The 25,971-nt window shown below is 42.8% G+C and overlaps 1 protein-coding gene across 2 annotated transcripts in view; it reads right to left on the bottom strand.

The window, feature by feature from the left end:
* XRN1 (5'-3' exoribonuclease 1) overlaps window positions 1-10,610 on the bottom strand; it is a 209,917-nt gene extending 199,307 nt beyond the window's left edge. For both annotated transcript variants that reach the window (XM_088446275.1, XM_088446277.1), the window contains exons 1-2: window positions 10,477-10,610; window positions 6,364-6,596 (exon numbers count right to left, since the gene is read on the bottom strand). In XM_088446275.1, coding sequence (XP_088302401.1) covers window positions 6,364-6,596; window positions 10,477-10,551 — 308 coding nt within the window. In that variant the 5' untranslated portion in view covers window positions 10,552-10,610. The remainder of the gene's footprint in view (window positions 1-6,363; window positions 6,597-10,476) is intronic.
* Window positions 10,611-25,971: the final 15,361 nt, after the last annotated feature.

Raw genomic sequence — 25,971 nt, 5'->3', positions numbered from 1 at the left:
ACAATAAAAGAAATGCTAGTTGTCAGATAATTTTAATATGATAATAAAAATACATAAACAATAAAACAACACTCGGCTAGTGCAGCTAGTACAAAGATAAAATATTAGCTGGAAATTTTTAGTAACCACTGCAGTTTACTATTATTAGAAAAATGCCCATTCATAAACATAGGAAGATTAAACCAAGATGTAATTTGGTTAGTGGTGAAACTAATTATTCCTCATGATGTTAGTCTTCATATTAGTAGAGTAAAATGTTTCCAGTTACTTAAGACTGTCATAGCAATGCCCAATCCTGGCTATATATTATTAATGTTGGAAATTAGCAGGCCAGTAACGATTGTCTAATCCTTTTGAGGTCTCTTGTATTAGCACTAGTGAGCAGAAAGTTTAATTCACCTCCTGGCTGCTGGTACAATCCATATATTGCAGCCTTTCAGAAGGATCACTGCATTCAGCGCTTCCAAACTCTCAGGACTTCCGTAGTGCAGGACAACAGATCACCGGCTGACAATTAAAATGCTCCTTTCACGCGTTTCTCCACCTCAGAAAGTAATTCACGCAGTAATGAATGTCCTCTTATAATTCAGTTGAAACTGGTATAAGAGGACATTCACTAGTGGGAGTAATTACTTTTTGACTGTATGTATGCTAGCATGAAGTATATGTATATACTACTGCAGAGCCTCAGTATTTCTAAAGGATTTGACCTTGTGACTTATCAGACTTAAATATTTTGTGTATACTTATGTGTTGCATGTCATTCTATTCCCCATTATGTTATACTTACTGATTAAAAGTCCAGTTTTAATTTATCTACTTTATAAACAAGCACCAAAAAGGAGTTTTCTGGTTTTGGGTCTACATCGGTTTCCCTTTGCTTAAGTGTAACTGTACTGTACTCCCTAGTGCACCACCAATCAGCTACAAAGTAGTGGTCTAACAATGTGGCACATATAAGAACTGCATTTCCATTGTCCACTGTTGATAAGCACTGCATACACACGGTACGATCTTCACCACCAACGATATCGCTGAACGATTTCCCTTGAACTTTCTGTAGTGCAGGACAAACAATATTGGGCGTACACACTGAAAGATGATAGATATCTTTCAGTGAAGTCATCCTGCCACATCTCTGAACATGCAAATCGTAATGAAATCGTTCAAGTTAGCCTGCATGTACGGACGACCATAGAGATCGTTATTGTCCATGCGGGAACACGCATCGTCGGTCGTTCACTGCATACAAATGAACGATATGAACGATTTATCGTTGAACGATATTGTTCATAGATATCGTACCTTGTGTACGCACCTTAAGTATCAACTGCACATCCCCAATTGTAGGAGAAGATTAGGCACTGCACCCATCAAGCTCCTTCATCTGCAACTAGAAACGCTTACTTCTAGGTGGTGTGGGTATTGGCAGTCCTTGCGACTGCTTACTTCGGATCAGAACTTTGATTATATTATCTGTAGGTCATTACATTGCAGCAGATATAGTAGTTGTGCAAAAATTATGCAAGATCTTAAAGAGTAGTTTTTAATCATGCAATAGCACATCTGGTACATACCAATAAGATCTAGGAATCATACCGTTACATTGGTTCTTTCTATAGGTTGCTTGGGATTTTCTTTAAACACAATTCAGCAGAGAGATAATAAAATCCACTGTAATTTTAATTTATTTATCCTGCACATGAATCAGCCTGGATCTTATTCACAGCTTTAGCCTTTCCTTACTTCTGGATAACATGAAAAAGCGCAAGTCTCTGCAAAAAAAACGTCTGCCATTCTCTCCTGAGGGGAGTTGCAGCCACTTTAAAAAAAAAAAAAAAGTGTTCCTAACTGTAATATCCTTTTCTTGAAATCCATGGGGCCCCCCAAAAACGAGCCCACTCTTTGGGCACCAAACAAAACTAACAAAAAAACTGGCCTGCTAGGCAGGGGCAGGTCATAGGGGAGAGGGAGTATGGGTTGCACGGCTCCATCTCACCACCTATACCCCCATGGTTAAGCCTGTCCCCCCATGTATGAGAAAAGAAAGGGTTACCGTCAGTTACCACAGTGAAGTGGCAGCCTTCTAAACTGTGACATAAACACACCTCCTGGTTCAGCGGTTTCTACTGTATACAATAAAATCTGTCACTACCAGCACTGGAGGGGATATAATCGGCTTCCCGACAGTCAGAATCCTGACGCTCATTATACCGGCTGCAGGATCCAGACAGGTCAAAATACTGACAACTCAAATGGTTAGTATTAGGGGGAGGGTTACGTTTAGGCTGTGGGAGGGGTGGATTATGGTTAGCCTTAGAATACTTAACGAAAATCTACGGCATGTTCACGCTGAGACTCTGCGGCCAGCATTCTGACTGCCAGGATGCCGTACCCAACCTGCACTGGTCCAATCAACAGAACCTCTTAGCTGGAATGCTTACAAAACAGATGTCCAGTCTTCTGCTTTGCAGAATTTTCTTAGTGGAGGTTCAGGGGCTTGGCTACAGAACTGTTCAGGAACAAAGAGAATATAGTACCCAGCAGCACCAAAGAATGTCTCAAGATTATCTCTAGCTATTCCGGTTTTAGCCTAAATGCACACTTCAGGTCCCCATCTGGCACTTGTCCTGATCGTTAGACCTGCCCCTGGGTTTTCAAGACCTGTCTTACACTGGGTACACACGTAAAAGATTTTCTGTCCAACCATCCAACTAGTTTATTGGTTGGAATTGAAATCTGGTAAGGTATGAAAGCAAATGACAATCAGCAATTTGCTCCCAAACGCCGGAAAATGGACAAAAACTGTTGTTTGAACAAATTGTTTAGATCAAACATTTAACAAACTTGTCTGAACGTCCATTTTCATCTGTTTTCTGGCATTCAGGAGCAAATTGATGATTATCAGTTACTCCCATATGTTACCAGATATTCATTCCAACCAATCAACTAGTTGGATGGTTGGACAAAAAATCTTATGTTCTTGATTGTTTTTTTTTTTTACAATTCTCACTGAAAATGCCAACGTTACTAAAAGTAAGCTGACGTAGTAAGGCTCTTTCTTCATCTTAAGCAGCACGACTTTGAACTCGTACATGCTCAGTGGTTTCCGTCGATCCCTTCTTCCTCCAGTCAAGAGTAAAAGTACACTTTGCTCCATCCAACTCATCTAACACAGTGGAACACAGGATAGGCATCAGACATGGTCACATTGTTTAACCAATGATAATTCACATCAAATTGGAGTTGTTGTGCCCTTTTTTGGTAACCAACACAGCAGATGATTCCAATGGACGATAATTTCTAGGTCCAGCATCACCAGAAAATATGGCCTGGCTTCCTACTGGATATGTTTCAGAGGACCGCAGCAACAACTCCAGTTGCTTCCTCTTGTGGACATGTGTCAGAGCACACGTTCTCAACAGCGACATCACCTTTGGCATCCTTAAGGAGATATAAAGTAATGGGATACTACCTGGTTCATCCAACTGTAAGCAGCAAACTGTGGTTACCAACTCTACATGCTCATGGCATGTTTTCAACATGTTTAGATGGTAGGTATTTCACTGTCTACATCGCTATCAAATTACACCACTCAGGCACTTTAAGATTGCATACGTTCCAGTGCATGCAGAGTTTTAATGTGTACATATCAGAATGAGCACCTTCTGTTGACCTTGGAAACTTTCAGCCCTTCACTTTGCATGGACCACACTTGAAGGTGCCTCCACATTTTTTGGTGACACAGAGTGTTGCACAAGAGGAGTGTTCCACTTTGGGGCAGACTGCTGAGTTATTGCACCTGACACTGTGGTTGAACCGCCTCATATTGGTCTATTAACTGGGCAGATATTGCCAATGTAGGCTATCCAAATAGAAGATCAACAATAAATAAACAATAAATAGGTCGACAGGTTCAAATGGACAACATGTTTTTTATGGTTTTTCTCAAGGTGCCGATACACTTGGCGATCTGCACACGATCCCACGATGTATACGATCTCCGTTGAAACTCCTTCCCGGCAGCTCTGCACACGATTTGGTGTCCAATTTACAAACGATCTATCGTGCATCCTTTCACTTTTTCCAGTGCGCTGTGTCCCAGATTGGCAAATCTGCTCTACAACACGGCGATGTACAACCAGCGGGGACGCACATCGCATCGTGAGTGGGGACTCACGATTTGGGAATATTTTACACGATCTGTCGTGCCGATGCGTCGAAATAGGTCAGGTCAGGTAAAATATCGCCAAGTGTATAGGCACCTTTAATCTTTTATACCACACCCCAATGTCCAAAGTTTTTGATTCCGATTCACCCAATTCCTTCACCTACAGTGCACATTGATGGTGAAAGTGATTTCTGCATATGAAGTCTATTACCTTGTCTTGGGTCCAGGAAGTGGATCCTTTCACCCACTTCACATACCAGTATAAGACGTTCTCGGTGAATACTTCTTAGTAATGTGGCTGCCCTTGAAGCTTCTGTATTCTGTATTCTCCATGGTAGTAGTGTAGCATTTTAGGACCTTTTTATACCTCAATTTGCTTGGCCCTCTTGGAAATCCATGTTTAGCGTCCTTTGAAAGTCCTTGTAGTGTGGGGAGTAAATATTTCCCCCATGCCCCTCGAATAAATCATGGTCTGAATGTCATCTGCAAATGTTTATCAATCTCTCCAATACGGTCCCCAAATGTATTAAAGTGCATTGATTCCAGTCTGTGTACAACAGCTTTCACCTGTATACTTTTACTTAGCCAAGTCTGTTTGGTTTGCAATCTGTACCATCCTTTTTTCTGTAATCAGATATCTTTAAAATGCATAATAAGAATGGTGTGAATGACTGGGAATTAATCAGTCTGTCTAAACCTCTCTTATGGTGGGTACACACTATACAGATATATCTGCAGATTGAGTGATCTGCAGATGATGGTGGTTCATACACACTGAAAGGCCATCATCTGTGTCTGACCCGCCACCCTCCCCACTGCTGCCTCTGTGTGTGTACGGGCAGTCTGCACACTTGCCGATGGACAGATGTCTGCAGACATATCTGTCCATCGGCTGTGCAGCACAGCTAATGCGATATGTCGGTGAACGATGACGCACACTGGCCGACGGGCAGCAGATATATTGGCCGATCAATTGATCGGCCAATATAGGTCAGTGTGTACCTGTCTTGCCAGTGATATCACAACAAATATTTCTGACATGCCCATCATTTGCATTTCATCATTATTGGGAATATCTTAACCCTTTATGCTAATATATATGCGTTGTAGGTTACAAAATTTCTATTTGAGACTGATGATACAGGAAATAAGTATTTGTATAGTAGCACCAATTCAGAATACAGGATATGGTAATACAATACAGAACACCTGTAGCCAAAAATTTAGCTTAGCTTAGTCTAAAATAGAAAATGAAATTTATGTTCAAGTTTTACATCTTCAAATATGAAGGACAACAAAAATACGCTTCAGAAAAATCAGCCCTCCATGCCTGATCAAGCTGGAATTATTTTTGTAAGGAGAATTTAGTTTTCGTCTTTGTGTAAAGATAACAAACACTACTGAACACAATCCTAGCTGTAGCAACGATGACGCAACTGTGCAAAGGATAAGGCCAACATACACTAAAGAGTAAAAAAAGAAAAGAAAAAGTGAAGAGTCATCGTAAAGATATACCAGCTTTCTGGACGTGGTTTAGTAGTATGTACTTTTTAAAAAACTTTATGATGACAATATGCCACGCTTCTGAAATTAGTAGAGGCCTGGAGAGCCCACCACTTATAGATTGAACAAATTACAATGAATCCACCTCCGACACTGTGCTTTGAAGGAAATTGGCAGGAGAGGATATACAGCACAGATGGTGTAATGGTTAGCATTACTGCCTCACAGCATTGAGGTCATGAGTTCGATTCCCATTATTGCCCTACCTGTGTGGAGATTGTATATTCTCCCTGTGCTTGTGTGGGTTTCCTCTGGGGGCTCCCACACTCCAAAAATATACTGATAGGTTAATTGGCTTCCAACAAAAATTAACCGGTGTATGTGTGAGAACATGTGATAGGGAATATAGAGTGTAAGCTCAACTGGGGCAGGGATTGATGTGAATGGCCAAATATTCTCTGTAAAGCGCTTCAGAATATGTGTGCGCTATATAAATAACTGGTAATAATTAAATTATACACTGTTGTACATGGTGGCAGTATTTCTTGAGAGGTCACAGGTCTTGTTTTGTTTAGGTACAACCAATTGATTAAAAGAAAAAGCTAAAAACACACACACACATATATATATATATATACATATACACACACACACACACACACACACACTTTTAAAAGAAAGTAAATCACCTAAAACGTCTCCCTCGCTGCTGGTTCATCTTTGCCCTGGGAGCAACACCATCCACAGCCATGAAAAAAACCTTTCTTGGCTTTATAATACGGAACAGCACCTCCAAATAATGAAATATATCCGCAAAAATCTTATCTTCTGTTATTCGAAAGTGCACATCTTCATCGTTTGGGTGAGAGCACTGATGGATGATGCCATTCATGTCCAAATACAGGTTGTCAAACTCTGGTATCTAGGGGGAAAGAGAAATACAGTCTGTAACTTTCAGCATTCATTGGAATTTAGAAAAAGAAAACAGCTTGCTACATAAAGTATAGTGACTTTTAGAAATTAGCATGTCAGCCTTTATGTTATCCCTGCTATAATCTCTCTGCATCCATTCAGAGTGTTCTCCACATATCTGTTGCTGATTGTCATTTTTTCCTATTACCCCTTTCACACTGCCATAAAATAACCTGGGTTACTGCACATGAACCCGCAGCAACCCGGGTTACTGTGCAGTGTGAAAGGGCCCAGTTGAAATAACCCGGCATTTCAACCTGGGTAACGAGCAGGGTTGATCACGAGTTCAACCCGGCTCGCGGTGTGAACGGGTAACCTGGGTCCCGTTCACTGCATACGGAGAGCCGGCTCTTGGAAATGAGATCATCTCTAAGAACCAGCTCAGCAGCGATGGCGTCATCGACCCGGCATTACTGACAGGTCGGGGCGCCAGTCTGAAAGGGGTCTCAGGCGGGTCGCACCCAGGATCAACGTATGTACAAATCCTGTGTACGACCCGCCAATAGCAATGTGAAAGGGGTATATGTGGGATATTAGAACCTCGGAGACCAAAAAAAAAAAAAAAAAGAAAAAAGAATTCACCTGAATTAAGAATCATATTCTCATATGTCAAAAACCCCAAAATAAAAGATTTATTTGTTGTTATTGTAACAATAAAAAAATTGAAATACATGAAGGGGAGATGTTCTCAAGATTCTCCTAGTCTCCATACATTCAAGCGAATCCCTGACAAAATCCAGAACCACCTACATAACCTCCATAAGCTAGCCTACCCAATTACAGCCCCACTACACAGTCCACGCAGAACTGCACGTGTTCTCTTTCTACACTCACACCCCAGGCCAACATTGCTATGAAACAGGATCATACAACCCACTAAGAACCTCTGCAATCTGGTTGGCCAAAGTGCAACATGTAGCACCTATCCTTGTGTATCAATGCCTATTTCCCTATAGACTGAAAGCTTGCCAGTAGAGCCCTCTTAGGCTGGGTACACATCAGAAAGATGCCAAAATGGCACAATAGTCATTCCAGTATTCCTTCATCCCAGAACAAACTATATTGAACATACACACTGTGCAGTTCTTCAAGCGACGGAACGATTTAACGTGTCGTTTGATCGTATACGATTTATTGTTGCTCCTGTACTGATTGACAGTGCAGCACGGCCAAACAGAAGATCACGTACACGATGCACACGAGTGTGCATCTGAGTGTACACACTGTGCGATCAGCACAATATGTCCTGACAATTTACCTCGAAACTACATATTGTGCAGATATCGCTGTAGTGTGTACCCACCCTTACCACTCTGCCTGTCTGCTATTACCCAGTCTTATTTTATTACTAATTTTATTCCCAAATGTAAAGAGCAACGAAATATGTAAGCGCTATAGGAATAGACGTTATTAAATAAAAATACAGGTAAATTGCCTAAACTTTAATTTAGAGTAGTCTCTCTTGGCACTCCATATTCAATAACAAAAAAATGAATGGAATATGAGATGAATTACTAAGGTCACCCTTATTCAGTAAATAAGAAGCCTCAGTTATGTGACTTTCCATTTACTAATCAGCTTACTATTTGTTTCCCTGAGAACCTGTATAGCTGTGATTGGTGACAGACAGGTCAGTATTGGATGAGTGCCAGTCTGTCAGTGGGCTGGTTTCAGAGTGTGCAAATTTTTTCCCACCCTTAAACTAAATAAGTATTCTGAGGACTAGCGCACACCCTACTGTAAAATATAAGGATAAAGAGGTAACCTTGCAGATCCAGGACCTTTGTAAATACCCATGGTGATGTCTAATATAATTATACTTAATAGCAGGAGAAATATTATACCATGTAGATCTTCATATTTGTTACTGCAGTAGTTCTCAGCAGAAGAGGTTTTGTGACTTATTATTAATAACCAGCACGTTTTGTGCTAACATCACTATGTCTGGTGCACACCTCCTAGTAATGGGAAATGCAATACTGCAATGCTAACATTTGCCAGTGTAAAATACATATGCGCCGCTAAATCTGCCCACTTTTAAGGGATTTTTATTTCAATATTGGTGCCACCTAAATAATTTTAGCCATAGTAATGATCACAATTTATAAGGGGGGGCTGTAAGTTAGATATTCTCCATTCTAGCACCCTGCACCTGTCACAACCCCTGCCTGGGTTGTCACTCTCTGCTCCTTCTAGCACATAAACTGATTAATCTCAGCAGTTTGTTACATCAGCTGTGCGCTAGAAACACCACAGCAGAGAGCAACACCCCAGGCAAGAAAGAGGAACTGCAAAGGTTGTGACAGGTGCAGGGTGCTAGAATGAAGACTAGTTATATTGTTTCACAAATGAGTTTGTTAGAATATTGCAGCGCAGTTGCCAACTGCCTCTAAGTACAAGGGACAGTTCCATGTTATCAAAACATATTCCTAACGATGTTCCAGTTGTATAATGCTGATGACTGTCATATCCCGGCGAGGGTGAAATGCCGGGCGTCTATATCTAGACCCCTGTCATTTCCCCGACGCCGGGAGGCAGGCGCCCAGCATCCCGATTGAAGGGGGGATTTAGGGTTAAGCACCCCCCCCCCCGGATGGTTAGGCTAGGGGGAGGGAGGGTTAGGGATAGGCACCCCCGGGGGGGATTTAGGGTTAGGCACCCCCCCCGGGGGACTTAGGTTGAGGCAGCGGGGAAGGGGGGGATTAGGGTTAGGCACTTGGGAGGGAGGGTTAGGCACCCCTAAGGAGGGTTAGGGCGATTCCATTGAGATTTATCAAAGTGACTAATAGAAAGTGCAATGTAATTTGAGCAGTATCTAAGAAGTGCCAGTAATAATACAGTTCAAAGTACATTGCACGTACAAAGTCACACACTCTCCCCACCAGCAACAATGGTTATTGCATTTATGTTATGTATTTTTATCCACACCTATTACATTGTAATCTCATTTGGGCAGGGCCACCTTTACTTTCTCGTTAATTTTGCTGTATGTAATTTGTCTCAATCATGAAACCTTCCCATGGCACTGCATAATAGGTCAGTTATTCATATCTCAATAATAAGTGCATTTGCAATGTTTTTTTTGCAGTGCTAATTAATGAGCAATTCAATTGTTTTTGGGCGCCTATTAATTATCGTGCTTGTCGAGCCCAAATAGACCAGGTTTGACCACGTAAAGAGACTAAACCCATCTAAAGTCCTGGTTAGGTCCACAGCGTTTTCGCACATTTCTGCCACCTCAGAAGGCTGCAAGCAGAAATGTGTGTGCCAGCGGCATTCACACCCGAACCGAGAAACAATTTAATTGCACCGTTGGGCGCCCACTGATAACAGCCGCTGGCTATTACTAGGCCTAGCATATTCTGTTGCGCTTTATGATTGGAAACACAGTAATAAAATAATACTGGGAAATGACAGACGAGGTAAGAGGGTCCTGCTGGCAGGCTTACCAACTATAAGGATATAGGAATTTGATACATAAGACTATGCTACATATAGAAAGTGCTTAGCAGGCTGTAAGTTCCAGTCACAATGCAGTAATATTAGCCTTAAACCAGAGGGGTGAGTATGGAGAGAACACATGTATATGTTGGAACTGTGTAGAGGTAGTTAGAGCAGCTTATTGGGGGTTAAATGAATGATTCCGGAGTATGCCTACTCTATACCCGGGCATTGGCATATTAAAGCCATGAGACGCATACAGAGAGTGCTTGACTGTGCCCTGTACTGCAGGAAAGGTCAAGGCTGGCAGCATCACCCGGGGATTGGGGAGGGGGCACATGCCCTGACAAGGGAGGACGTCACCGGATGACGTCACGCCGGCAACGTACCTGATGCTCTCTCACCACCTCGCTGAGGCACGGGTACCGCTCCGAGATCCAGCGGTAGAACTTGGGGACACCCATTCTGCTACTATACGGTAACGAACAACTACAACCAGAAACACACACCAGCCGAACACCCCACCGTCACGTCCGGCGCGATTCCCTTACGTTATGTCGCGGCAGAGGGCGGAGAACACGGCGTCACGGGGAGAGCCGCCATCTTTGTACACCCGACTGCCTCTGATAGGTACATGTACATACAGTACGGTCACTCACCACACTGACCGATTACATTAGTGAGTGGGGTTATTATTATCCCTCCTATGTCCTTGGCAGTGGTGTGCCTAGTGTTACCTTCCCCATAGGTCCAGTCTATAAACATTATTACCCCCCGAAGTGATCTATTATAGCAAAAGCGTCATGCAATCTTTTGATGGTTTCCATCATTCATGTGATTATGTAAGTACAGGGATGATGCATCGCAGCCATGTCCCTCCTTTGCTGGGTGTCGCTGCAGTGTCCTGTATCTTTCGTTTCCCCTCACTGTCTCTTGTGTGCTGGAAAGGTGTGCCCGGGTTTCTGTGGTGGTGGGTTTTCCCATAAATCATTTTACAAAATAGTATTTTTATTTTTTTTTTAAAGTGTGAAAATGTTACGAAGTACCTCTTACTTTTACATGGTAACAGCCCTCCTGTGTGCATTATATTTTATACCAGTTGCAGTTTGCATCATTCCATATAGCAGTGGTTCCTAAACTGGGTGCTGTTGGTCACTAGCAGTGGTGCCATGAGTTGGTGGTCCCAGGACCAAATCAAATAATGGTTAATGTGATTGGTAACCACTATTACTAGTTTTGCCTATCATAAGATATACGGACAAACAGAAGTGCAACCCTGTCTATCACTACATAACTGAACATAAGGATGACACGTAAGCACAACTGACTTAGCAGTGACAAACGCAGGCTTTTGAAAGGGGGGTTTCCAAATCCTTGGTTACTGAACTAATGAAAACACAAATTTTATATATATAATCTTACACAGTATTTAGGACCATTACAGTAGACTATACCACTCAGGCTATGACAGGGGTACACAGACACTGACTGACACACATTATCACTAAAAAACATGAATGCAGCAGGCAAATAAATATAGCCAGCATGATTTATTAATGACTCCTCTCCCCCTATTAGTGACCCCAGTAATGTCCCATATACAGTGCTCCCAGTAGTGGTCCCCCTATGCCGTGCCCCCCTCTATGCAGTGTTCCCAGTAGTGGTCCCCCCCCTCCCCAGTAGTGATCCGCCCTTTGTAGTGTCCCCCTATGCAGTGACTCTAGGAGTAGTGCCTCTTATACAGTGGTCTGCACTATGCAGTGCCCCTTACATATATGACACAAGACACACACAATACACTTACCTGAATCCCCACTCCTGCGCCCGCCACCGTCCGTTCTTCTGTCCTCCCGCTCAGCACTATGGGAGAGACGTCATGACGTCTCTCCCATCACCCACTGCGGGAGCTGGAAGGCGAAGCTCATGAGTGAGCTCCAGCCTGGATCCCTCCGTGGATGCAACAGCCAGTGAGAGTCTCTGACTCTCATTGGCTGCTAAAACAAACACACCACCGCCAGGTAGTACAAGATGTGCTGGTTACTGTGTAGTGTGGACCGCACTTACTGCAGTCCGTACTACACTTACTGAAACCAACGGCGCTACGTCACTGATCGACGGGCGGGGGGATTTCTGGGTACTCAGTGTATGCTTAGGGGTATATTAATTATTAACTAAAGTGAGAGTTTTTAGAAGTTGAGATGTTGCCCATAGCAACCAATCAGATTCTAGCTATTATGTTTTAGAATGTGCTAGTTAAATGTTAAGTAGAATCTGATTGGTACATCACTTCTAAAAACTCTCACTTTAGTAAATATACCCCCTAATATTTTTTCCTGAATTTTTCATTAATGGCATGTTGATTTAATTAATTTGTAATGCTGGCTGGCTGCCACTTTAGGACCTCAAGTTTGCCTTTGGAGTTAAAGGGCCAGATCTTGAAGCGGGAGTACAGCAAAATAGAGCAAGTAATGCTGGGTACACTGAACGATCTCCCTTGAAATTCCCGGTGTGCTGGATAAACGATATTGTTCATCCACACACCAAAGATATCATCAACGGCCAACGATCGTTCTCCCATATGGAAAATGAATGATATCGTCCAGGTTGGCCTGCATGCATGGACGATATCGTTATCTTCCAGCAGGAGCGCACATCGTTGGTCGTTCATTGCATACACACGGAACGGTATGAACACAATATCGATATCGTTATCGTTCAAAGATATTGTCTCGTGTGTATGCATCTTAACTGTGTACCTGGACAAACCATGGTGCAAGTACTTTTTCATGCAGGGTAAATACTGTCTGCTTTGCATGTAGCCCACAAATGCTGGATAGCAAATTAAATTTAGATCTGAGTTTGGACACACCCTCTCAAATCAAGATTTTTCTTCACATTTTAAATCTGCCCCACCCGCAGAGCAACACGGTTTTGCGAAGGTGCACAGTTACTTGTTCGTTTATGCTTTACCTCCACCTCAGAATCATGCTGAAAGAGAGGCTGACACTATTTCTACCAGTTATAAGACTGACTGACACACATTGGTAGAAATGCTGGTTACTTCTACTTCCTGACCCCCCAGTAGTTAACCACTTGCCTGGCACGGTCGTATCAGATACGACCGCACCAGGCTGGGCTTTCCCTGACATGGTCGTATCTGATACGACCAGTCAGAAAATGGCCACTAGGCGGCTGTGGGAAGCTAATCTTCCCGCAGCCGCCTACATCAGAGGGACCTTCTGGTCCCTCTGCAAGAATGGCTGCCTCTCCAGCGTGTCCGATCACTGCTGGCCACAGTGATCGGGCACCGTAGGTAGCCCCCCCCCCATAGAAGCAGCCGTGCTGCCTTTTGTGACCCGATCACTGTGGCCAGCAGTGATCGGGCAGCCATCCACGCCCTTCAGCAACCAGCAGTAGCGGCGGCTCTGGTAGCCGCCGCTACTGCTATCCGGGCCGCCAGCGGGACACCCTCCCGCTGCGGCTCCGGAACTACAGTGATCACATAGTGATCACTGTGTGTGAAGGAGCAGCGGCGGCGGCTCTGGTAGCCGCCGCTGCTCTGTGTCCGGGCCGCCAGCGGTAGACGCTCCCGCTGCGGCTCCGGCACCACAGTGATCACTGTGTAGGAGCAGCAGCAGCGGCTCTGGTAGCCGCCGCCGCTGCTCTGTATCCGGGCCGCCAGCGGGAGATGCTCCCGCTGCGGCTCCGGCACTACAGTGATCACTAGGTGATCACTGTGTAGGAGCAGCAGCAGCGGCTCTGGTAGCCGCCGCTCTGTATCCGGGCCGCCCGCTGCGGCTCCGGCACCACAGTGATCAAGGTGATCACTGTGTAGGAGCAGCAGCTCTGGTAGCCGCGGCTGCTGCAATGTTCGCCCGGGCTCAGCTCCGCCTCCCCGTCCCCATGTGCCCGATCACTGCTGGCCACAGTGATCGGGCAAAAACTCATTTTGAACAAATATAAAAAAAATATATATATATATATATATATGTGTATATATATATACGTATGTGTATATATATATACGTATGTGTGTATGTATATATATATATACGTATGTGTGTATGTGTATATATATATATATATATATATATATATATATATACTGTGTGTGTGTGTGTGTGTATATATATATATATATATATATAATGATCGATATATATCGATCGATGATTATCGCAGAGCCTCTGATTAGGGATGGCAACTGACCATCGATGGTTTGCAAACCATCGATGGTCTGGCTGAAGACAAGTGGTTTGCCATTGCTTGTGGCCATCAATGTTGCACCATCGATGGCAACCATCAATCGATGTTTAGGAAACATCGGCAGTTGTGGTGTACACAGATCTCCTCGACCAATCGCAAAACAATTGATGGCTTCTAACGATGGTTGAACCATCGATGGTACAGCCGTCAATGGCCATCACTACAGTATAATATAAAAATTGCTATTTTTATGGTATACTGTGTTTTGAAAAAAATATTTTTTTCAAATAAAATAGTGATGGATAAGTTTAAAATTATGTTCGTGACCTAATTCAATCATAAAAGAAACCAACAATTTTGGAGCGGTTTTTGGAAAAAGAATTTGTCAGTTAAGTGGTTAATCACCATTAAGTACTTCCATTCACTGGTTCTTCCTGAAGGGATATCCTGCTCTCATGAACACGTGCACTACGCCTGCAATGACACCAACAAGTCAGCCTAAAGCTGCATACACACGTTAAGATTTTCTGTTCAATCATCCAACTAGTTGATTGGTTGGAATGAAAATCTGGTAAGGTATGAAAGCCAATGACAATCAGCAATTTGCTCCCAAACGCCGGAAAATGGACAAAAACTGTTGTTTGTTAAATGTTTGATCTAAACAATTTGTTCAAACTTGTCTGAATGACCATTTTCATCTGTTTTCTGGCATTTAGGAGCAAATTGCTGATCATCAGTTACTCCCATACGTTACCAGATTTTCATTCCAACCAATCAACTATTTGGATGGTTGGACAGAAAATCTTTACGTGTGTATGCAGCTTAATGTAGCTTCTAATGAGATACTTTAGATTTTAAACTCTCTCTTCCCTTTGTTTTCATGCCTGAATTTATTTTGTCTAATTTGTATGACCCGATTTCATGTACCATCCCCACTATCCAGAGCACTGTGGCCCTTTACAAATTAACAATAATTAAAGAAATATTAAGCAAAGCATGCACTAGGCCTTGTAAGAACTGAGCTGTTCTCCGTCCTAGATATCCTGAACTAGAGCCATTAGTTTAAGCTCTCTCTGAGCAGTGCCGTTCCTACACTTTTCATTTTTGCATTTATATTGTTACATTGTATGTATGCCAGTTTTGTTTATGCCCTGTACCCCTCCCCACTGTCCAATGCTATGGAGCAATGTGGTGCCTTACTAATCAATGGCAATAATAATAGCTATTCAAGAATTATCATTATTAAAACTTGAACAAAGAAGCACTTTGAGATGACGGGATTCTCTGTAACAATAATATCCTTTACAAATTGTGTTTTTTTTTTTCAATCCCAGTGTTTATTGAAGACTAATCAGAAGCTCAGAAGACATAGGGCCTGATTAGAGGCACTGCTGATGTCTGACGTAGTGAAGCGATTTTTTGCTACTGCGTATGTGTCCGTATAGAATCACAGTTGTAATTTCAGGCGCACGCAGGGAGAAGTGTAGTGGGTGTTCCTGGGCGGTGTCTTAGCGCGCACATGGAGATGGCTCATCTCATGGGTGCATTATGGGATTGTCGCTCAAGTGTGCAGGCGCTCAACCACTCACATAGGGACCATACATAAACGGAGAAACTGCACCTGCCATAGGGCACACAAGAGAAGCAGCATTTGCATTAATCGCAGACGAGCGACTGCCAATAGAAGGAGTTGCAGGTGCTTCTGCATCTCTTCTGAATGAGGCCCATAGTATTCTTCGAGTGATAGAACATTCCAATTAATATACCGTGGAGAAGCAGCATTATTGACTTCCGACCAGACAAGCAAATGGTTACATTGAAATGGAAAGAACACTTTATTGCCTAAAAACAAGCAAAATCGCCCACTTAAAAGCTTTGCAAGTTATACCCTTTTACACCAGAGCTAAAACCCAGGATATTGCAGGGTTAACCCTGGTTGCTCCTTGGTGTAAAATGGGACAGGTTTCGATTCCCAGGTCGAGTGACCCGGCAATCCAACCCAGGTAACTTGCAGGGTTTAACACGTGAATGACCCTTGAAACCCTGCAGTGTAAACGGCGCAATCCACATCACGATGACCTGGAGCGCATCGCATGCCTGCAGATTGGCCAGCTTCAGTGGTGATTGGAAATAACGTAATCTCCAAGCGTCCACTTCCACGTCAGAAGAGCGTGGAAGTGGATGGGTCTGATCCGGTTTGGAACCTTGTTCCAACCTCCGGGTCAGACCTGGAATTTAGGTATAACAGCGGTATAACTCTACCTTCATTCTTATTCTCCCTCTGTATTCAATATTGTACCTCTTTTCTGATTTCTACATTGTTTAAGGTTTCTGGTAATGGCTCACACCTATTATATAATCCCACTAAATGTCTATTTTGCACAAGCACAGTTCGAAATGGAGACTCCCCTTCCTTTACTCCTCACATCACTCACTGGCTGTCTTAGGGATGGCCATCACCGCTTGAGGAATACGGGCCAATCAAACAAGAGGGGCAGTGGCTAAGTGGTACTTTAAAGCTATGCACACGGCCTGTTTTAATGCCATTACGGAAAGCTGATATTTACGTAGTTTTGCAATTTTTTTTTATTTCTTTGCAACAGTGCATTTGCAAAGTTTCGTCCAAACTCATACAGCACATGCGCTACACAAGTGAACGCACAAAGGCACTGGTGCGATCAAGACGCATGGTATCAGTAGTGTTGTGGAAAAGTGATGGGCGTTCCTGGCGATGACTAGAAATGTACACAAAAATGGTCCACCCAGTGAGATTGCCATAGTCAGACAAAGAAACTGCACCTGCCATAGGGCTGGTGCAAGTTTCAATGGTGTGACCGATGGTGGCATCCAAGGATGCACCAATTGGCATTACTGCATATACAGACACTAAAAGTGGGTGTCTCAGTCATGAACATTTGGCCACACGAATTTACACAAGAGAAAAGGGAGTTTGTAGCGGTATTTCTATAAAGTCACAGACTGGCACCAACCAATAGACGCTGCTGTGTGTGCTTCTGCGTCCAACTCAGAATCAAGCACACAACCTTTTCTTCTCCCCCATTGCTGTTTGGATGCACAGGACTGTTCCCTGATTACGCTTACTTAGTGCAGGCAGCGGTTTTCCTGTTTACATCACTTCCTGTGAAAGGGGCAGTGTACATTGTTTGATTGCTCTCATTGTTCTCGATTTCTGATGTGGAGTACAGTTGGGTTTCCCATTAGGGCTAATTATCCATATAAGGAGCAGGATCACAGGGCAACGGTTTTAAATGATCTTCATTGTCTGTCCTGCATCTCTACCTTGGTTTCTTTACCACTCAGCAATGTATATACAATCTTGATTTGGGGTGTTCTGATGAGAAATAATATGCAAGTCTTAGTGACCTCAATAACATATGTTCAAACTTAGTGCAAACAATATCTTCTTCTAAACCCACCACATATGATTGTATAATGTTTATAGATATCCTATTGTATATTCAATGAGTTCTCTCCCATCCAAAATCCATTATGTCTTTGATGTTATTATCCCATTTATTCAGCACTTATCAAGTGGGAAAAAGAGCATGTTGAACAGAGTACTGCCTATGATAGAATCTACCTTTATGTGAGTCTCACCTAGATACTTCCTCAATCTAAGTGCATTGCATGCTCATTCCAAATTAATTAAATTACATCAGCAGAGTACAGCTTATTTAGAGGCACCTAAATAATATATCACTTAGTTTCATGGGCATTCTGCCATGTTTTCTATTTCTCCCAGAAAGGGAACTTCACTGTGTTCTATATCACCCAGGTAGCACTCGTCTAGGCCATCATGTTAAGTAGCCCACATCTTAATCGCTAAATAATCACAAGTCATCAATTCCATTATAATGTTAGAAATATAAACAATCCATTTATTCAAAATCCAGTCAGAGTGATGTTATCCAGCCTACCGGGAATGACTTCTCACTTACAGAATAACATTTTGAAACTACCATGTGTGGTACACAATAGACTGCAATAAATATGGGTTCAAAGAAAATTTTAACCAGATGATACCTAATCCTGGGTAAGATTCACAATTCATAACCACCATTATATTTCTGGATCTTTTATCCTATATGAAATGGAATGCAGTTTTTTTTTAATGCAAATTGTTTTTATTGAAAAAAGATCAATCATTTTAGATGGAATACAGCGGAAGAAACATGTAAATACAAATGTTGACAGATGGTGTTTCTATCTCAAATAGTACAGTCATAATCAAAATATAAAATAGATAGATCACATGAAAAATATACAATAAAATAAAGTAAAATGAATAAAATATATAAAACAATATAGAGGGGAGTACGGGGAAAGGAGTCTCAGAGGGGAAAGAGGAAATTGAGCGGTAGATTAGCAGGTGGTCGAGGGGGGTAATTTATCATAGCCTCAAATAGGTTATATTGAGATCAAGAAGACACAGATACAGGTGCAGAGTTTGAGTTATTAAACATTGAATATTGCGTAGAGCCCTTGAACATCAGCCGAGGGGACCACATAGCAGTAAAGTCGGTAGGTCTACCCTTAGAAAAATATACTATGTCCTCCATGTCCATGTAATAATCTATCCTCCTAAACCAGTCTCTAATGGATGGAGGGGAGGTGGATTTCCACAAAACAGGGATGACCGCTTTAGCAGCATTATTTAAGTGCCTCAATAAGGAACTCTTGTAGGAAGCTGTAGAAGATGAGGTCATGTTTACAAGCCAAAAACCAGGATATCTAGGGACCTCTCCTCCCAAGATTATCTTAGAACACTCAAATACATTCAACCAAAAAGGACCAGGGAGGGGCAGTCCCACAATATATGGAGAAGGCTACCTGGTGCAGAGTTACATCTCCAGCAGATTTTTGGGACCTGAGAAAACATTTTGTTTAAAAGTACTGGATATCTATACCAACGTGATATAACTTTGTAAAGAGTTTCAAGAGTAGCAATACAAGAAGAACTAGCAAAGGTGTTATTACAAACAATCTCCCAGTCTATGTCCTGGATCTTATCCTGGAGTTCTTTTTACCACGCTGTAGTAAATTGGGGGGGGGGTAGTTTAAACAAATTTCCAATAATTAGTGAGTATAATGTGGATATAGTGTGAGATGGAGTTTGAGAGGTGGAACATAAGGATTCAAACAAAGTGAGTGTCCTAGTGAGATCAGACAGCTTACATGATCAGGTAATAAAATGCCGTACTTGGAGGTATTTCCAGAATTCGGATTGGGGAAAGTGCCGTAATTCCTGGAGTTCTGTAAACGGACACACCCCTGATGAACAAATCATCTGGCCCAGTCTAAAGTGGCCTTCACTCGACCAATTTTTAAAGGACAGTGTGGAGAGCCCAGGGGGAAAATCCAGATTCCCAAGAAAGGAAGTGAGAGGGGAAACAATAGATGAGATATGGGAGAGACATCGCAGTTTCTGTCAAGAGCGTAATGTGGGTGTTATAGTGGGATGTCTAATAGTTGGTAGTTTAGGAAGCCATGGGACAATGTCTATAGGCTGAGCCAGACTGCTTTCCTCCAATATGATCCACTGCTTGAAACCCCCTGCTCGGGTCCATTCGAGAACACGATTGAGCATTATGGCCTGATAATAGCTAGTGATGTGAGGAAGCTGCAAACCTCCATCTTGTTTACGGCGGTATAGGATAGCATGTTTAAAACGTGGTGTGGAATTGTTCCAGACAAACCTACGAATAAGGCGTTCCATTTCCTTAAACCATGTTGGAGGGATATGGATTGGAAGGGATTACATTAAATATAAAATTTTGGGTAGTGAATTCATTTTTATCACATTAATCCTGCCGATCCAGGATAAACGAGTGGTGCACCATCTAGTCAGATCAGTACTGATAGCTTGCAATAATGGAATAAAATTGTTTGAAAACAGTTGGGACAGATCTTTCATCAGATAGACTCCAAGATATTTAAGTCTAGTGGGGTGCCAAACAAAGGAGAAGGATTGTTTCAAGGAATCTACCAAGGACGGGGGTGCAGTCAGGCTCATTGCCACAGATTTGGAATAATTAATTTGAAAACATACCAAATTTTTGGAATTCTGATATAAGGTTCGGGAGAGAAATAGCTGGATTAATAAGTAAAGCAAGAAGGTAATCCGCAAAGAGTGCTAGTTTATATTCCTGACCACCTATGTGGATACCAGAAATATTTACATTACTCCGTATGGCCCTAGCTAGAGCTTCCATACAAAGAAGAAATAAAAGTGGGGAAAGTGGGCACCCCTGTCTCGTACCATTTGAGGTAGCAAATGAGTCAGAGAGAGACCCGTTTATCCTAATTCTTGCTGTGGGAGCATCATATAAGGCCAAAATTATCTGCAGACATGTAGGCCCTAATCCCAAATGCCGTAAAAGACCTGACATAAACTCCCTGTCAACCCTGTCGAAAGCCTTCTCTGCGTCAGTCGATAAGATAATGGACTGGGCGGACGAGAGAGAGGCTTGGTGTATTAAATTGATAACTTTAGTTGTGTTGTCTCTGGCCTCGCGACCTAAGACAAAACCAACCTGGTCATCATGGATCAATTTGGGTAAGAATATCTTCAACTGGTTGGCTAGGAGTTTAGCAAAAATCTTCAAATCAATGTTTAGGAGTGAGATTGGCCTATAACTAGGGCATAAGGTAGGATCTTTACCCTCCTTAGGTATGACGGGAATGTGTGCCTCTAGTGATTGTTTGGAGAAACTGGTTCTATTGGAGATCGAATTAAAAGCACGAGTCATGAGGGGAGCCAACCTATCCTTAAAAGCCTTGTAGTAGGCTGTAGAAAATCCATCTGGACCAGGGCTTTTACCAGCTGGAGAGGAGGAGATTGCCTGATCCACCTCTTCAACCGAAAGGGCGTCTCAAGAGTATCAACCTCCTCTGAAGAAAGCTGAGGGTAATTAAGCAATCGTAAATAAGACGAAATTGCTTCTCGATGGGTAATAATATCCGAGCCCTGATCTGGATTCTTTGGATTTTAAAGTTTGGCATAATAAGATCGAAAGGACTCAGCGATTCGTTTAGTTTCATTATGGATCTGACCATGTTCGTCTTTTATTGCTTGGATAAATGTAATAGCATGTTGTTCCCGCAATGCCTTAGCCAACATCTTACCCGGTCTATTTCCCCATTGGTAGAAGCGACTACGGCACTTACGGTAGGATAGCTTTATTTTATCCATGGAGAGTTTAGGAAGGGCAGCTTTAGCTTCCTCCAATTTAGAGTAGAAATGTGGGGACAAGGAAGCTTTATGGGAAGTTTCCAGGGATTTAATCTCAGCTAAAAGGGCATCCCTTTTCTGTGTTTTCTGTTTTTTTAAGTAGGAACCCAATTGTATGCAAGTGCCTCGTAGAACACATTTATGTGCCTCCCACACAGTTTCCTTGGAAATGTCATCTTGATCGTTTTGTTCAATGTAAGAGTCTAAAGAAACCTCGATTTGGGATTTGCAATAGGCATCTTGTAAAAAGAGGTTGTTAAAACGCCATGACCAAGGGTTGAGCGGGTGTTGTGGCAGAGAAAGTGTAAGGAAAACTGGAGCGTGGTCAGACCACGTGATGGATCCTATTGAGGTGTTTGATATGAGATGTAAATGTCTGACAAAAAAAGATAATCGATTCTCGAGTAAGTGTGGTGGGGGCGAGAGAAGAATGTGAAGTCAGGTTCAGCTGGATGAGCGATCCGCCAGGTGTCAGCAAGTTGATGGTCGTGAAGGGTGCATCTCACTCGCCTAAATTCCTTTCCTGGCCTATGAGATTGTCTTATTAGAAGTGTCACGAAGAGGATCAAGAGGTCAATTTAAATCTCCTCCTACAACTGTGATCCCCTCCAATAAAGTCTCGGCTTTATCTAAGACGGTAGCAATAAAGGAGGGTTGACCAGAATTAGGCGTGTACACATTCAAAAAGGAGAAGCGCTGATGGTATAAAGTACATTTAACCAAAATACCCCTACCTTCTACAAGGCTATGTATGGAAACATCAGATATTGGTAAGTGACGAGCAAACAAGACGGCAACACCTAAGGTTTTACAAACTGGATTATCACTAGAAAATGTGTGGGGGTAATAATAGTTTTTCAAAGAAGGGGCGTTCCCTTTCCTAAAATGCGTTTCCTGCACCAGAGCTATATCCACTTTATCAGCACGAAAGGACCGAAGCATTTGGGATCTCCTTTCAGGGATATTCAATCCTTTTGCATTAATGGTGACAATCCGCAACACGGGTTTATGACTAGACATAGGTTCTTAGTGTGGAAATTGCGTAACAATCTGTCCCCCGAGATAAAATGTAAGCTACCCAACTATATGTATCACCTTTGAGAAATGGAAAGAATATGGAGAGGGAAAAGGGATGGAAAAAGGGAAGGGTAAAAGAAAAAATAAAGAAAATAACATAATCGCAAATATTAAACAAACAATTGAAATATTGAATGTAGGTAGAGATTGGAACATTGGAATGCTGCATCTGGACAACCAGGAGACAAAAATTAGCTCCATGTCCAGAAATGCAGCATTGGGGAGGTTCGGAGGGACGGCAACAACAACAACCCAAACTTGCAATTGTGGAATTAAATTAATTTCTACTAAGAATCTTACAGATAACTTTACAATATGAAACTTAGACATTTTGTGATATAACATCACAAATATTACTGCAGTAATTAGTTAAGGTGCACTAAAAGTGCATCAAAATAAACATTGGCATCAAAACAATTAAATATAAGATTAAGACCGAAGTCCTATGTAGATAGGGAAAACTACAACAGTCTCACCAATTTTGTATATAATATGAAGTGGTCAAGTCTCTTCTGCGGACGCTGGGAGAGACAGACGTCCTGTCTTCCGCTTGGAGCTTGAAACTCCTTGCCAACTATCTCCGTTGGAAGGGAAGGAATCGTTAAAGGGCTGTGAAGGTTCTCCTAATCCGGAAGTGCCACTGGTTCTATACCCAAAGCCGTGAAGAAGGAAGGAAGATCATCTGGTGTATGAAGGACGCTTTTCCCATTATGAGTTACTTGTAGATTAAATGGAAAACGATATCTCAGAGAATGTTTACGAAGTTGTTCTGTGAGTGGTCTCAGGACTTTCCTTTGTTGCAAGGTATACCATGATAGGTCGGGAAAGAGTTGAATTTTGTCACCGTTAAAATCGACCTCTTCAAGTTGTCAAACCTTCTGCAAGATAGCTTCTTTTTGGGTGTGGTAATGAAGGCGACAGATAACAACTCGGGGTTTGTCAGTAGGCAGACCTCTTGTTCGGAGAGCGCGATGTGCCCTATCAAACAGGATTTCACTATTGGGGTCTAGGCCAAGAATTTCACCAAATATCTTTGTGAGGGTATCTGTGAGATTAGGTAGCGTTACATCTTCAGGTAAACCATGTATCCTGATATTGTTGCATCTGCCGTGATTGTCTAAGTCGTCTATACGTGATTTAAGATGGCGGATCTCAGATTGTTGGTGAGAGAGTATATCTGTGAATTGGTGGAATGCGTCCGCAGATACCTCTTTGTAGTCTTCCAGACCGTCAATTCTGGTCCCCAATTCGGCCATATCTGATTGAATAGTGGCCACTTCTTGGTGAATAGTGGACTGAAGTTTGGCCTCCAGAGACTGAAAGTCTTGTTTCGTAGGTAGTGACCTAACGTGCAAGAGAATTTCACTAATCTCATCCCGGAAGGTAGATGCTGGAGGGCTGGAAGTATGAGTGGCTCCTGTCTGAAGATGCTGGAGGGCTGGATGTATGAGTGGCTCCTGTCTGAAGAAGAAGAGGCAGCAGATGAGGCTGGTGCGGAGGTTTCATCTGCAGCATTGGTACCAGCGGGCTTTAGGAACTGACGTAAATCCTGATGAGATCCGCTGTCCGATCTATCACCAACTTCCGATCTGGACCTTTGTTTCTTATCTTTCCCCATACTGAGTTTAGATAGTGTAAGTATGTGACATGAAGAATAATCTGTATACAATTTTCATGTGTGGAGCCAGCTAGAGAAAAAGAAAAAATTGGGCCGTCGCCAGGCACCGTCCCTCCCAAGGACCTAGGCAGCCATCAGGATTACCGTCACATCATGGTAGAGAGCCGGACTGCACATGGTCTCATAAGATTGGAGAAAAGCAAAACTTATGTTGGGTATAACAAGTAAGGAAGACACTTGGAGTGAGGTATGACAGTCTCCAGATGATATTTTGAAATCTTTCTGATGAGTTTCCAAAGTTTCACCACAAGAGGGAGCTAGATGAGCTGGTATTGTTAATGAGTATAGAAGCAGTGTAAAATAATTATGAGAGACTTTTATTTAGTAATATAGATAGATATAGAGACTGGTCTCTAATAGTCTTCTTTGGAGAATGTATATGTTATAATTGTCACCAACCTCTTAATTTCTATACAGTGAGGTATAGAGAATTTGAAAGTTCTGTATAGAATGGGTAGGGACACTGCAGAGTAACTGTTAATTCACAAAAGATAGTCTGTATTCAATCTAAACTCAGACTTTACAAGTAAGAGAAACGGCTCAGGAGTCACTGAGGGTATAGGAAGATCAGGGAGCTTTCAGCTAATAAGCGGCAGCAGGGCTGTGGTAGGAAGCGCTGGCCACCCTCCGCAGCGTCACTCGGCTCACTCACCGCACCTCAGCTGGTCAGAAGGTCCAGGACGGCACGTCGCGCCCGACGGCGGGGGTCCGCAGCCTCCGGGCGACTGAACCTTGTAGCTGGGATCTGAATAGGTCCTGGGGATGGGCAGCACAGACGGTGTAATGGTAGCATTACTGCCTCACAGCACTGAGGTCGTTGGTTCGATACCCACTATGGCCCTAACTGTGTGGAGTTTGTATATTCTCCCTGTGCTTGCGTGGGTTTCCCCCGGGTACTCCGGTTTCCTCCCACACTCCAAAAATATACTGGTAGGTTAATTGGCTCCTAACAAAATTACCCATAGTGTGTATGTGTGTGCACATGTGGTAGGGAATAGAATGTAAGCTCCACTGGGGCAGGGACTAATGTGAATGGCCAAATATTCTCTGTAAAGCGCTGCGGAATATGTGTGCGCTATATAAATAACTGGTAATAATAATAATGTACTGCCGTAAGCCTGCACTTCAGTCCTCTCACCTCCCAGCGATCCAAGATGGCGGGCGCTCCCCTCTCACCAGCGCAGATCCGCGCCAATCGTCCACACAAAGTGGCCGCGTGGGTAAGTCCCTCCACTGATTTTGTGGTCACGACATGGGGGGCTATTTCAGCGGAGGCTGACTGAGGCGGGTCCGCGAGCAGGCGAAGGAAATTTAGCTCCCGGCTTCTGGAAGGGGGAGTAGGCCACAGCCTGCAAGAAGGTAGGAGACCTTCCCCGGCTCCGTAGCGCTGCCCCAGGGGTACCCACCGGTGCTGGGTGCTATAAGGAAGCACACCAGGGGTGATGAAAATGAATTCTGGGTGGTAAAGGTGGTAATTGAGACCACTAAATCAGGAGCTGTATATATGTACGTCTCCTCCAAATGGCCTCCAAGCCACGCCCCTCGGAATGCAGTTTTTAATATATATATATTTTTTTTTTATCTATTTTTTTTAATTAGTTATGTAACAAAAAATAAAATACAAACTGAATAATAATCACCTTAAAGGCAAATAGGCAACATAAAGCAAAA

The sequence above is a fragment of the Taudactylus pleione genome, unplaced genomic scaffold, assembly GCF_031769625.1.
Source record: "Taudactylus pleione unplaced genomic scaffold, aTauple2 ptg000395l, whole genome shotgun sequence".
NCBI lineage: Eukaryota > Metazoa > Chordata > Amphibia > Anura > Myobatrachidae > Taudactylus > Taudactylus pleione.
This window is presented reverse-complemented; position numbering and strand designations above follow the sequence as displayed.